The 13,501-nt window shown below is 37.6% G+C and overlaps 1 protein-coding gene across 2 annotated transcripts in view; it reads right to left on the bottom strand.

The window, feature by feature from the left end:
- Positions 1 to 721: 721 nt before the first annotated feature.
- LOC107550439 (ras-related protein Rab-18-B-like) overlaps positions 722 to 13,501 on the bottom strand; it is a 20,833-nt gene continuing 8,053 nt past the window's right edge. Inside the window, exons 2-8 of one of the 2 annotated variants that reach the window (XM_016231714.1) lie at positions 12,777 to 12,887; positions 10,750 to 10,805; positions 10,475 to 10,536; positions 7,425 to 7,497; positions 6,966 to 7,084; positions 5,412 to 5,478; positions 722 to 2,608 (exon numbers count right to left, since the gene is read on the bottom strand). In XM_016231714.1, the coding sequence (XP_016087200.1) occupies positions 2,436 to 2,608; positions 5,412 to 5,478; positions 6,966 to 7,084; positions 7,425 to 7,497; positions 10,475 to 10,536; positions 10,750 to 10,805; positions 12,777 to 12,844 (618 nt within the window). In that variant the 5' untranslated portion in view covers positions 12,845 to 12,887 and the 3' untranslated portion in view covers positions 722 to 2,435. Of the gene's footprint in view, positions 2,609 to 5,411; positions 5,479 to 6,965; positions 7,085 to 7,424; positions 7,498 to 10,474; positions 10,537 to 10,749; positions 10,806 to 12,776; positions 12,929 to 13,501 lie in introns of those variants that run through there. The other variant, XM_016231713.1, reaches the window with a different exon arrangement.

The following is a 13,501-nucleotide window of genomic DNA, read 5'->3' as shown; positions in this document are numbered from 1 at the left end:
CACTGTGAGACATTAATCGAGAATAACATGACAGAATACTGGGACAGAATAAAACAACATTGAGTGACAGAGACTGTGCAAACTGCAATGGTCCCTTTGACCAGCTCTAAGGGAGCAGACCATTCCCCCTCAGAGGAAGCTCTCATTCAGAAGAAAGAAAACTGTGCTTTCCATCTCACCTACAATCCCTGCCGGTACGAGACTCGAACCCGCAACCTTTGGTTTACGAGTCCGACTCTCTAACCATTAGGCGATGACTTCCTAATGGCCACGACTATAGGGGGCAATTTCGGACACAGCCCTGGTCTACTTACTTCCTCTTTGTCGTTAGGTATCAATGTGTGCTAGGCAAGACCGTTTTGTGCTTGAGCGCCACCAAGTCCTGTTTTACTGTAACTTCAGCAGCTCCAGGCACGTGAACAAAAGCGCCAATCTCATTGGTCGGCCAGTTTTTAACGCGGCGCGTCAATCCAAAAAAAGAGTCCGAGGCGTTTTTTAAAAAATGACGCTTTTACGCCTCGCGTTTTGCGCGTCGGTGTGCACTCACATTGACGCCCTTTGTTTAGTCACGAGGCGTTAAACGTCGGCGATAATCGCGCGCGATATTCGTCCCGATGTGAACAAGCCTCTAGACTGTTTTTATAGCCAGCAAGTAGAGTTAATCAGAGCTAATGTTTCAATGAAAGGAGAGAATGATGTCTATTAGACCTATAATTTAAATGTGATATGAGGTGCCACGTATCAGTTTGAAAACTCATGACATTTGTTGTGATTAATATTCATGTATGTAGCGTACAGTATAGAAATGTTTCACAGTATATGGCCTGTTAAAACTAATACAGAGCTGTAGTATCAATTTCAAAACATCTATATGTCCATCTGGAGTTCATTTACTAGAAATGACATACTAATAATTAAGATCTAATTTTGAACAGACATTCATAGACTTTAACAAAAGGCACTATGCTGTGGCAGATCAAACACTTCTACAAGTTAGATATTTTATTGCAAAAAGAATGTAAGATATATAATTTGTCCTAATTTTCCACTCCACAGCAGAAAACGGCATACAGACTAGAACATCGCTGCTGAAGGACAACAGCCGAAATGAAAGCAAGCATCTACAAAACTGAGTATGTGAATTTAACACCCATAAATTGTAAGGAATCCTAATTAGGGTGCTGGTTAGTGTATGGTTTTGCGGCTACATGAAGTCATAAGCAATTACTTCTATGACTGAATAAATCTCTCTGCACCAGAACAAACATCTATTAAGCGAATAAAAAGTCAAACATATTAATACTCAAACTTTATGACCAAGACATGTTAATAATTCAATTAAATGACCCATGTACCATTGGTCAATTTGTTTGGCTGCAATAACACACACTCACTCCAGATTCAAAGTGAAAGCCTGTAACGGAGATCATGTTAAACATGCGGATCTAATAAATATTAAGGCATGAACAAATCTTCCCTTTTTCAAGTCAATACGTCAAAAGAATCAATATCAAGTCCCAAGAAAGCTTTGTAATTAAAAACAAAAATGGACAAGTGTTTTGGTATCCATTCATCATTTAACTAGAAAAGAAAACAAAAAAAAACTGAGTGAAAGATTAAAACTCATCATCTCATGTTAATTCAGACGAAAGTCATCATAGATTACATTCTTTAAACATGCTTAATCTATTTTAACTCATGAGAGCTGCAGCTAAACAGCATTTTGTAGACAACTGTGTGAATTATGATTCAGAACAGCTACTGAAGACATTATTTACAAAATAATATATCATATTTCAAACTCTTCAAGGTTGAATCATGCAAAACAGTATTTGTAAGGCCAAATATTATAAAAAATAAAATGGGAATAATTTTATATTATTAACTAATTTAAATAAAAAGCAGGAGATTAAAATGAGAGCAGCAGAGAATATGTTAAGCACATGAAATGTAGTACAGGTACAAAGGACATTTGATGACATTCATATTGAATGAGTTCATCATACTGATCAGATCCTGCCGTTTCTCTGCCCCTCCCCTCCTATAATCCTACTGGCCTACACACATCGGGACAAAGGCGGTGCTCACACTGAGGGGGGAGCATGTCAACTCTGTCATCTTGCCTGGGGGGGGCATAATATCTGGCATATTTCAACATGCTCAGGTTGTAATCTTCAAAAGGACTTTTTTTGCATAATAACGGTTTACATAGGCTACAGGTAATATAGCACTGTGAGACATTAATCGAGAATAACATGACAGAATACTGGGACAGAATAAAACAACATTGAGTGACAGAGACTGTGCAAACTGCAATGGTCCCTTTGACCAGCTCTAAGGGAGCAGACCATTCCCCCTCAGAGGAAGCTCTCATTCAGAAGAAAGAAAACTGTGCTTTCCATCTCAGTTTGTGGTTTTTGGGTCGGGTGAGTATGTTAAACCAGGGAGCAGTAACCCCTACAGGCACCCTGACGCTGCGGTTCATGATCAGACAGCTGGACACCGTGGTTCTGGATGCTGCTCTCCCAGAGCCCCGGTGTCTGCAGGATCTTTTCAACCAGTTCTTCAAAGGCACACTGAACACCATCCCGTGTCTTTGCGCTTGCCTCTGATAATGGCACCAAATGGGTTAAAGACAGGACAGGAGAGAAAAAAAAGCAACAGTAAGGTGACTTATAAAGTAAAAAAAAATATGATGCAGACAGAGTTTAAAAGTACAAACACAAATTGATGACCTTCAAGATTACCAATTGTTTAAAACACACACACACACACAACAGGTCACTGATACCATAATAAAAGCACAGGGATGTCCAGATCCATTCCTGAAGGACCACTGTCCTGCAAAGTTTAGTACCAACCCTGAAACAGCTAAGCAAGATCTTCAGACTAACTATAAATTTCTAGACAGGAGTTTTAGAGCTGGTTCTAGCTAAAATCTACAGGACGCTGGCCCTTCAGGAGCAGGATTGGATACCCCTGACCAAAACTAAACATAATACGAAGTTTAGTAGGTTGTTCAACAGAAAAACCCATTATACCCAACAATTATTGTCAGTTTATACAAACATGTACTAGTGCACTGTATACTGCCTATTTATATTTATAAAAAAAACGAACAATAGTATGGTTCATTGTAACCTCAGCACATCACAAGGTTTTGTAAAAAGAATGTGTGAGCTTGTGGCACTCAAGATCAAACAGGAGGAGCCTATACATACAATAAGCCCTCCCCCCCTCCCAAATACACACACACACTGTCACTTTAATCAGTCTGAATAAGCTCTTTTGCACTACAAATAATTTTTTTGCACTACAATCACTATATCTGCACTGTTGTTTACTTTACTGGTTTGCACTCTATTTTCCATATTTTTACATTTTACCTTATTTGTATATTTGTATAGTTGTATTTTGTATTTAATCTGTATTTATGTTATCTGTATGCACCCAAGGGTCTGAGAGTAACGCAATTTCAATTCTCTGTGTGTATGTACTGTACATGTGGAAGAATTGACAATAAAGCAGACTTGACTTGACTTGACTTAAGCTTGTTAGCCCTCTGTGTGTATATATAGCCCTAGAGTTGTCGAATGTAATGGTTGTTCTGTTTGTCAGTCATTCTGTTTTTTTGTTCCCTTTGGGTTTTGCCTTATTGTTTGTTCTAGTTTTTCCATGAAATACCAGCACATATATCCTTGCCTCTGTAACGTTGTGGAGAAGCTGCAGAAAACAGGCAGTTTATCACTGGCATGTCTCTTTGACTAGTGCTTCTTTGATCCTATGTTTAGTATAAGTAAAATACTTAAGTACTGTTAAAATCAGATACTCTAAGACTTTTACTCAAGTTGTTTTGGAATTGGTGACTTGTAACGTGTAGTGGAGTAATTTTCACTGTAAGGTATCTGTACTTTTACTCAAGTATGGTTTTTAGGTACTCTTTACACCTCTGGCCTTTCCTATAGCTACTACTCGGTGACGTTACCAATTCTAAAACTTCACTTTAGAACTAGTAACGAAGGAACATTGAGTTGCTTCATTGAAGCTCATTGTATTATGTTGAGTATTACGAGACAGAGAGATCACCTGAGCGAGTCTATTACCTGCATGTGATACCAGCATTCATTCTTCAGGTCGAACTTATATATAGGAAAGCGATATCTTTGTCCTTTGAACAGTTAAGGGGATTTCTCACGACAGCGCTAGGCAATGCATTTGTCAGTTGCATCCCTATGGTTGCTTATAAAGCTGTTTAAAGTAATAATAGCATCCCTGTTTCAGTCCCTTTCAAAATAAAAGTCCTTGCGACTCACTCATAAAGACGGTCATAATCATTTAACTTTCTCTGAAGATGAAATCATAATCACTAACGGACCCTTTCTCAATACCAAATATGGCATATTAGATATAGAAAATGTTTACTGAACAATAATATATAAATTAACAACAATAGTCATTATAAAAGTACAATAAACACAAGCAATCAATTCAGTCAAAAGTAGCAGCGCTGTAGTTAGTACAGAATTGAATTACATAAAAATAAAAAAAAATATGAAACTTAACTTTTCCCTAAAGCCAAATCGATTTGCTCTGGAACAAGTAATAGATTAATAAGACCAAAGATTGCCTGTTTAATGTAACCAAAATGAATTATACCTTGTGTAACACCATCTACATAAGAGCCAGCGGCTGATTAAAGCTGTTCTCGGTGGGGTACATGAGTGCTGAACGTCTAAACAAATTGACAAATAGGTGCTATCTTTATATATAAATGGCATATTTGAGGTCTAAACAACTACATTCTCACCTAAAAAATCTCTTAAAACTACATTCTGTGACACAATAACAGTAATAATATTGTAAAATTATAGTGGGTTTGCTCTTCTGCCATTGATGCTCACTGAGACAAATGCTGCCAGTATAGGTCCGACAAAAAGTGGAGTTAAACGGTTAGAGTTCTGATACCACAGGAATATCGCACCGCTGGAAAAGGCTCTCAGACAATCAGATTTGAAAACCAGAACGAACTGTTGTATAAATATATATTAAGTCACAGAATAGTAGCTATGACAGAAAAGACTTATTGTTCTGATGTTCCATGATCTCTCTAGGAACAAAGGCATATGTATTTGCCATTATATAAGCATATGTTCAACACAAATTAACTTTTTATAACTGAAAATCATTCTGACATCTCTAACTTTATTTCAAAGAGCCTGGAAAATATAAAGAAAATCCTGGCAAGACAGGATTGTCTGGACAAAGGCAGACCATCATGCTCATTCACATCCTCTGATGGCTAACAGGAGACTTTAGTGTCAAAAAATCAAATTAACTTAAGATACAGGTAGGACTTTCCAAATCATCAAATCTAACTGAAAAAAAAGAATGATAATAAAGAGGAAACATACCAATAAAAAGCATATTGTGTTTTCGTGCAAACTTCAAGCCTTCATTCCGGTCTACTTCACGGTTGTCCTGAAACAGAGAGGTCTTTCTAATTATAATGCGGAGTCACCCCGAGACAAAGCAGCTAAAAAAGTTACAGGAAACTCCCAATGTCAGCACACACAACTTCAACACTTGTCTTTAAGGTCACATTCCATTACTTTTTTGGCAACTTTCCTTACCAAAAAATACAGGTCAAGTTTCTATTTAAATCGTTTGTAAACCACTAAGATTAATCTTTTTTTCCATCTTTTCAATAAACCAGAGAGAACTGTTAAAATCTTAATGCATTTTATTTTCTTCAGGAAAATCAATATTTTAATGTACCCTTTTTTTTACATTTTGAAATGCATTTTTTAAGAACTGTAAATTGAGTTTAGTTTTATTGCTTTTATATTACAAAGAACAAAAAAACTCCTTTAAGTGCCAGCCACTTAACTTCATTTACCTCTTAAGTGAAGCCATTATTACATCAAGATTCAAGTTTTCTGACATTGAGATTTGACTTGAAATTCTAGACTGAACATTTGACCAGTTCAACAACAACAAAAATCCAACATCTTTTATTTTAAATTTAGTAACACCTCAGTGTGCGCCTTCGCAAAATGTCAAGCTTCACATGTAAAATTAATTGCCTGCATTAGAGTTGGGCGATGTCTACAGTGAAACATCGTGATGGACGATGACGTTGGGGGGTGGGGTTAGAGGGTGTGCCCGAAGCGTGAATCGTATGCAGAAAGGCATGGAAAACAAATAACGGAGCCACTAAAGGGACATGGTTAGCCGCTTGCTAGCGGTATACTATTACATTACACTACATGAAAGTTCACTTACCACATACACAGAGTAAGGAGAGATGACTGATAGGACAATTGCGAATGATTTGCAGATACTGAGCACCACTGACAAATATCTAATCTTGTAAAATGGGTGGTAGGTACTGCCGCTCTGTAGTATAGAGTCTGTGTGATCGCGAATCTTGAAAGTGAAAGTAAAATGAGAGTGTGCATTCGAAAGCGGTGTCAATGCCATTAGTTTCAATTAGTAGCGGGGCGGGGATCACGATGCCGGCTCAACATCGTGATGTCTGTCAGCCATCGGCGATGGGATTGTCTATCGGCCCAACCCTAGTCTGCATTAAACCAAAGTGACATCACAGCTAATGTTTATATTTTAGAGATACAGAGTCAAATTTGGGACCAAGACAACTTCACTGAGGGTAGGACTATACATCATTCTGATGGTCTACATAAAGGGAGAGAAAATTCTGTCATCAAGAATGTTTCAAATGTTTTTATCCATACTGTGAAAACTAATGAGAGTTAAAAAAAATAATAATAATGTCTTCCATAAAATAAAGCCATTAATGAGGTTGAGTGAGTATGTTCGTTTTGGAGGTTCATTTTTGGGTTAACTATCTATTCAAGACACTGTTAATCTAAAACAACCTTCACCGCTCTACACCAAAACACTGTATCAAGCAGCTTTACATTCAGAATAACATTAATCAAACAAACCTTGTCAATTTTGTTCCCCACTAGCATTTTAACCAGGTCGTTGTGTGTACAGTATGTCTCCAGCTCATTAAGCCAGTTCTCAAGCTTTGTGAACGTGTCCCGCTTTGAAACATCATACACTAAAAGAAGAGAAAATTTTACATTCAACAACTAGTACAAGCACCTGATTGGATTTGAGAATGAATATAATGCACACTCTTGTCTTGTGATATCATTTGGCCAACTGTACATTATTCTACATATTACATGACTAATTACTAAATGAATAAAGAGATCAAATAAATAGACACACCTCAGAATGATCTGAGAGACATGAAACTAGCACAGCTATGTAGCTGTGTCTGGAGCAATTATAAAATGTATCTGCATTATACATAATACAAAATATCTGCCTGCAGAACTTCTGATTGACCAAATCAAATATACAATCAATACAATCAATTATGCGAAAACACTAACCCAAAATGACACCCTGGGCTCCTCTGTAGTAGCTTGGCGTTAGAGTTCTGAACCTCTCCTGACCGGCCGTGTCCTAAAACAGAAGTTCATGAGGATTTCAGCAGCTTTTTAAACAGAATGTCACTTAATTCTGCAAAGCGTAATAGTGACATCTAGTGGAACAAGACAATTGTAAACGTAGTGGACATGATCATAATCCAAAATATGCATTTAAACCACTACACAGGCCTGGCTTCAAAATCAAATCTCTTGAGGGTGCTTCTTAATAGATAGATAGATAGATAGATAGATAGATAGATAGATAGATAGATAGATAGATAGATAGATAGATAGATAGATAGATAGATAATATCTTATATAGGCATGGGGCGATTACTGGTTTCAAGGTATACCTCGATTTGAAAATTTCACCGTTTCAAAACCGCTAATATTTTCCGTTATACCGTTCCTGCGATATGCACTGTTTTTCATGTCTCCTAAAAGACTGAAAGTGTAGGAATCTCTCAGGTTGAGTGCAGTGTAGAGAGTAACACGACCCCTCCTCCTCCTGTTGGTGCGAGCGAGCGGTCAGTCACGTGTGTGTAGGATGGCCGAACTTAAGAAGCTGCCACTGGAACTTACGCGATCGGCAACCGGACGTTTTTTGTCTTATTGCAAGCAACTCGTCTCTGTTCTGGACTTGCACAAACTGCGTTGCAATGTAATCGTTTTCCAAAATGTCATTTATGTGAAAATATGAAGTTTGTGAAAACCGTTATATTTTTGCTTAAGGTTATCATACCATGAAAATCTCAAACCGGCCCATGCCTACATATATACATACTATATAAATAATATATTTGTACCGTCCATTGCTATGGCGCAAAAGCGTTCCCTTTATAACCACTAAAAGCTGTCACTCATCTTAGTTCATCGCAATCTCACAAAATTACGTTATAATTAGAGGTTGACCGATTAATCGGCCGGCCGATTAATCAGGCCGATTTTGGTGGATTTTTTTATTAATCGCATCGGCCAATTGTGCTGCAAATTAGGCCTATTTATAGGCAGGCGCATCTGCGGGCAGCTAAGCGTTGTTGCGGAATGCCATACCGAGAATCTCTCTCTGGCGGTGTGAGCAGCTCACACTCTGCAGCCACGGCTTGTTCACACACGGCTTCAGCTAATGATGGCAGGGCAAAACAGACCTGTTTCGAAAGCGTAGTTACGTTTTACCCTACTAGTGGATAAAAGCGTCGACAAAATGACTAAATGTAAATGTACTAGAATTGATGCCGACCATGCTTATCATATTCATAAGTGCAACAAGTGATTTGCGTACGAAAGTAGAAACACGTGCATTTCAGACGAAACTTTTGGGCTGACTATAACATGCACGTTAACTTTCCTCATGAAATGTGTCTGTGGGTCTGAAAATAGCCTCCACGATGATGAGTGAACTCTTTTATTTTTATCATCACTTAGATTATGGCCATTTGACTTTTAGCAATATCCAGTGTTTCCCATACATTGAGTTATTTGTGGCGGCTAGTCACAATATCAAAACTGACCGCCACAAATAGATTTTCCAAAAGGCTTATACTTCCTTGAATAAACTGAGCACTGTACGTTTCAAAATTAAAATGCATAATACATTCATTTTTATATGAATGTATCTTTGAAAAGAACCGACCGTCTTCAGAAAAGCTTTGATGTCATTTTCATTTCGTCTCTCCTGCAATGCCCGATAAAGTAGCGTTTGTAAGCGCAGCGCTGATTTGATTACAGCCGTTACCGGGGAAACCGCTATATCTCTGCTGGCAGAAGATCAATTTGCATTTGCAAGTCTGTGGGAAACACTGGTGTCTGTCAGCAAATATAAACAAAAAGCATGCTTCAGAACTGTTTTGAGAAGTTGCTTAAGTTTTGAGCCATGTATTATTACTATGAATTAAGCTACTACTACTATTACTATCTTGTACCCTGGTGAAAAAAGAAAATCGGCCAAACATATCGGCATCATATATTGGCCATCGGCTGCCCTGATTTCTAAGTATCGGCATCGGCCAGAGAAAAACCCATATCGGTCGACCTCTAGTTATAATCAATTAAGTTCTCTATACTGCATAATTAATCTCTTATTTACATCGAGTCTACACTTTGTTGTAATGAGATGATTCGTAGATTATAGACTGTATAAAAACATGGACGTAGTGTCCGTGACTTCACCCGTAGGTTTCTGAAGAGAGTTTTTGAAGCTCAAAGTTGGCGGAGTCGGCCGTCGCCATCTTGGCAGCACGTCACTATGCGTCACTCCCGGATAATCGAAAATGGGCAAAGAGGTGGGATGTGGGTGGAGCTGGTTGATGAAACCACACCCACCTAGCTCGACGGTGGTGACAGCAGCGGCAATCCACCTGTCACTCAAGTGGCCACGCCCTTAATTATGCAGAACTTTAAGGCTTAATATAATTTAAACGGATGAGTTATAAAAAAATTAACCCCCCTCACAGTTGTCATAAAGGGCAAAATTAGCTATATAGATCAAAACCACTTTTTGTACCAGGCTGTAAACACATTTTTTTCTGCTGTAAAGTTGGGCATTTTAACATGGGCGTCTATGGGACTGACTCCCTTTTGGAGCCAGCCTCTAGCAGCCAGTCGATGAATTACAGTTTTAGTCACTTCCGTGTTGGTTTCATGAGAGAGACAGGAAGGTTGCCGCTTGAACGCAACACCTGAACAAAAACTGTGGCAATTTGAGCAGTGAGTGGATTCTAACTTAAACACCTCTGATTGGCTGTTGGGTTTCAGAAATCAACAGATATGTCTGTGATTGGCTACAATGCTCAACGCTGCAAAATGTTGAAATGGAAACTTATCTCCAGAGTGCAAACCATAAAGCACTGGATAGTTAGCCAAATCTGCAATGAAATGCCATTATTACAGCATTAACTGAGGGTGCTATTGATCACCCTCTAGCACCCCCGTAGAACTGGGCCTGCCACTACATCCCTTTTTTAAACATTGTTGAGCATTTATAAAAGACTTGACTGCCCTACAACACTTACCCATATGGCCAGCTTTGCTCTGTTGCCATCTATTGCAATAGTTTTCACTTTAAAGTCGACACCTAAATAACCAATGAAAAATATGAAATTAAGCATACTTTAAAATACACAAGGATTAAAGTATATTTGTTAAGGTAAAACTAAATATTTCAACAACAAGACTTAATTGCTAAGTAAGATTTAGTTTATAAGCTCATTAGTTTTGTGCATTAACTGATTACAGGCCTGTAAACAATGTCTGGTTATTAATATTCCCAAACACTCATGTGACTCACCAATGGTTGCAGCTAATTCTGGGTCAAAAGTGTCATCTGTGAAGCGCAGGAGCAAACTGAGAACATAACGGATAAATATAAGAAAATCAGAATTAAAATGATAAATAATTGTAATAATTAAGCTTTCTTTAATATTTTTTCATATTATTGTTTTCTTATACAATTACACTTTCTTTTCTGCAAGGATGACAATAAATTAAATTATGAAGAGCACATTTACTTTCCTGACTGGATGAGGAAGGGCTTTGAAATATTACTTTAACACTAATTTAGCTACATCCCTTTTTCATCATAAGTGGACATGTTTCAAGTATTATCTGTCAGCGTTACAAGTAACGCGAGTTACGTAATCAGATTACTTTTTTCAAGTAACTAGTAAAGTAGCGCATTACTTTTTAATTTACAAGGGAAATATCGGAGTTACTTTTTCAAATAAGTAACGCAAGTTACTTTTTTTTTTCTTCAATTTATTGATTGACAGCTCTCCTGTCCCCATGTTGAGAAATCAGAAGATGTCACTGTAGTTCTAAAATAAATATGAATATGCATTAATTCATCTCACTCACACACACACAAAAAAAAAACACAGATTCAGTATTCCTCAAAATGAATCAAAATAACGCAACTCAGAATATGATGCAAACCTGCCATAATTAAATGTTAAGCACCACAAATATGCTTTATGTATTTAATCCCATTCTATTAACCAATGTCTTTGCTTCTGACCTTCGATGATCCAGTTCAACCGTACTAATAAGCACAAATTACTCTAGACGAACATTTTGTTGCTGAAGTGTGTTGAAATGTCTTCTTCTGTATTCTACTCTACGGACGTTAATTTACTTTCCCTTCAGCCTGAGGCTTATTCATTTCACTTTTGGTGTGAAAAGCTTTTATATTTGCCAAAATTAGATCTTTTTTATTTTAAAAACAAACAAGCGAGCCCTGTCCAGATTTCAAAAGTAACGCAAAAGTAACGTAACGCATTACGTTCCATAAAAAGTAACTAGTAACGTAATTAGTTACTTTTTATTGGAGTAACGCAATATTGTACTGCACTACTTTTAAAGTAACTTTCCCCAACACTGGTATCTGTGCATTACAGTAAGTATTTGACCCCTCTATAAACTCAATCTAAGGCCTGTGTGTTTCACACAGTGAGCAGATACTAGCACGACTGCTACACGAAAACAGCTGCCAGCTAACACGGTTTCCCTGCTCTTATGAAATATTTATATGGACGCGACAACAGTAACAGTGCACAAAGTACACATTAACAGAATATTTTTAAAAAATCTAACTAAATATAACAGTTATGTCCGTGCTTCACAATTCTTGAGGCTAACAATCTACAGTGCTTAGATGTCAACACATCAGAAGGCAAAAAATAGCACGAGGGGCACAATATAGCGCATTTCATTTTGTTCTTGAGGCCAAAACAGCTTTTAAAAGTTAAGTTTAATGGCTGAATAGAACAGTCAGCATTCGTTTAGCGGAGCTTGTTGCTCGTTCAGACGAGGCTAACGCTATTTAACAACTCACCCTACTGTACGGGAGATAAACTCAATCTAAGGCCTGTGTGTTTCACACAGTGAGCAGATACTAGCACGACTGCTACACGAAAACAGCTGCCAGCTAACACGGTTTCCCTGCTCTTATGAAATATTTATATGGACGCGACAACAGTAACAGTGCACAAAGTACACATTAACAGAATATTTTTAAAAAATCTAACTAAATATAACAGTTATGTCCGTGCTTCACAATTCTTGAGGCTAACAATCTACAGTGCTTAGATGTCAACACATCAGAAGGCAAAAAATAGCACGAGGGGCACAATATAGCGCATTTCATTTTGTTCTTGAGGCCAAAACAGCTTTAAAAAGTTAAGTTTAATGGCTGAATAGAACAGTCAGCATTCGTTTAGCGGAGCTTGTTGCTCGTTCAGACGAGGCTAACGCTATTTAACAACTCACCCTACTGTACGGGAAGACTAACGAAACAAAAACAGCCGATTCAGACCTTACCTTGATTTACCCACACCACTCTCACCGATAATTAAAATCTTTAAAGTCGTTAACACGTCGTCGTCCATGTTGTAGCTGTGTACACTAAGGCTTGGTTAAACTCAGCGTTCACTCACTGCTGCTGCGCTGGAACTTCCGAATGGAGCGTGATGTCCCCAGTGTTGCCAACTAATTTTCAGAGAAAGTTGCTAATTTCTCTCCTCACAAAACTCTTCTTTGGAACAATTGTCTCATTACCTCTAGGAATAAGTCTTTATTTTTGTGTAATTGGTTAAAAAATATATATATATACTTTGTTATGGATCTGTTTCGATAAAAGTGGAAACTTGTCGTCTTATGAAGAATTTACGGCTTTCTAATTTCCCCATTCCATTTAAAGAGTTTCAGAAAGTTGTAAAAGCCATTCCAAACGGATTAATACACTTAATGAAAAGTCACCTCATTTTTGGAAGTCACGAAAGGAAACTTCCTGAGTTAATAGTTGATGGTATTAAACTATTTTCTCATTCCTGCAATAATACAAATATTAGATTAATCTTTCAATCCAATCATTAAATCTCTCCAAGAGGGAATTTTTTTTGGAATGCGCAGATTTCTGATATTCATTGGAAAGAGGCATGGTTAAATTGTTCAGACACTCTCTCTGTTTAAATCTAGATTAAAGACACGTCTCTTTGGCCAAGCATTCAAATAATGCATCTCATAATCTTGTACTGCAGTTATAT

Source organism: Sinocyclocheilus grahami, unplaced genomic scaffold (genome assembly GCF_001515645.1).
Source record: "Sinocyclocheilus grahami isolate Dianchi unplaced genomic scaffold, SAMN03320097.WGS_v1.1 scaffold398.1, whole genome shotgun sequence".
In the NCBI taxonomy this organism is placed as follows: Eukaryota; Metazoa; Chordata; class Actinopteri; order Cypriniformes; family Cyprinidae; genus Sinocyclocheilus; species Sinocyclocheilus grahami.
This window is presented reverse-complemented; position numbering and strand designations above follow the sequence as displayed.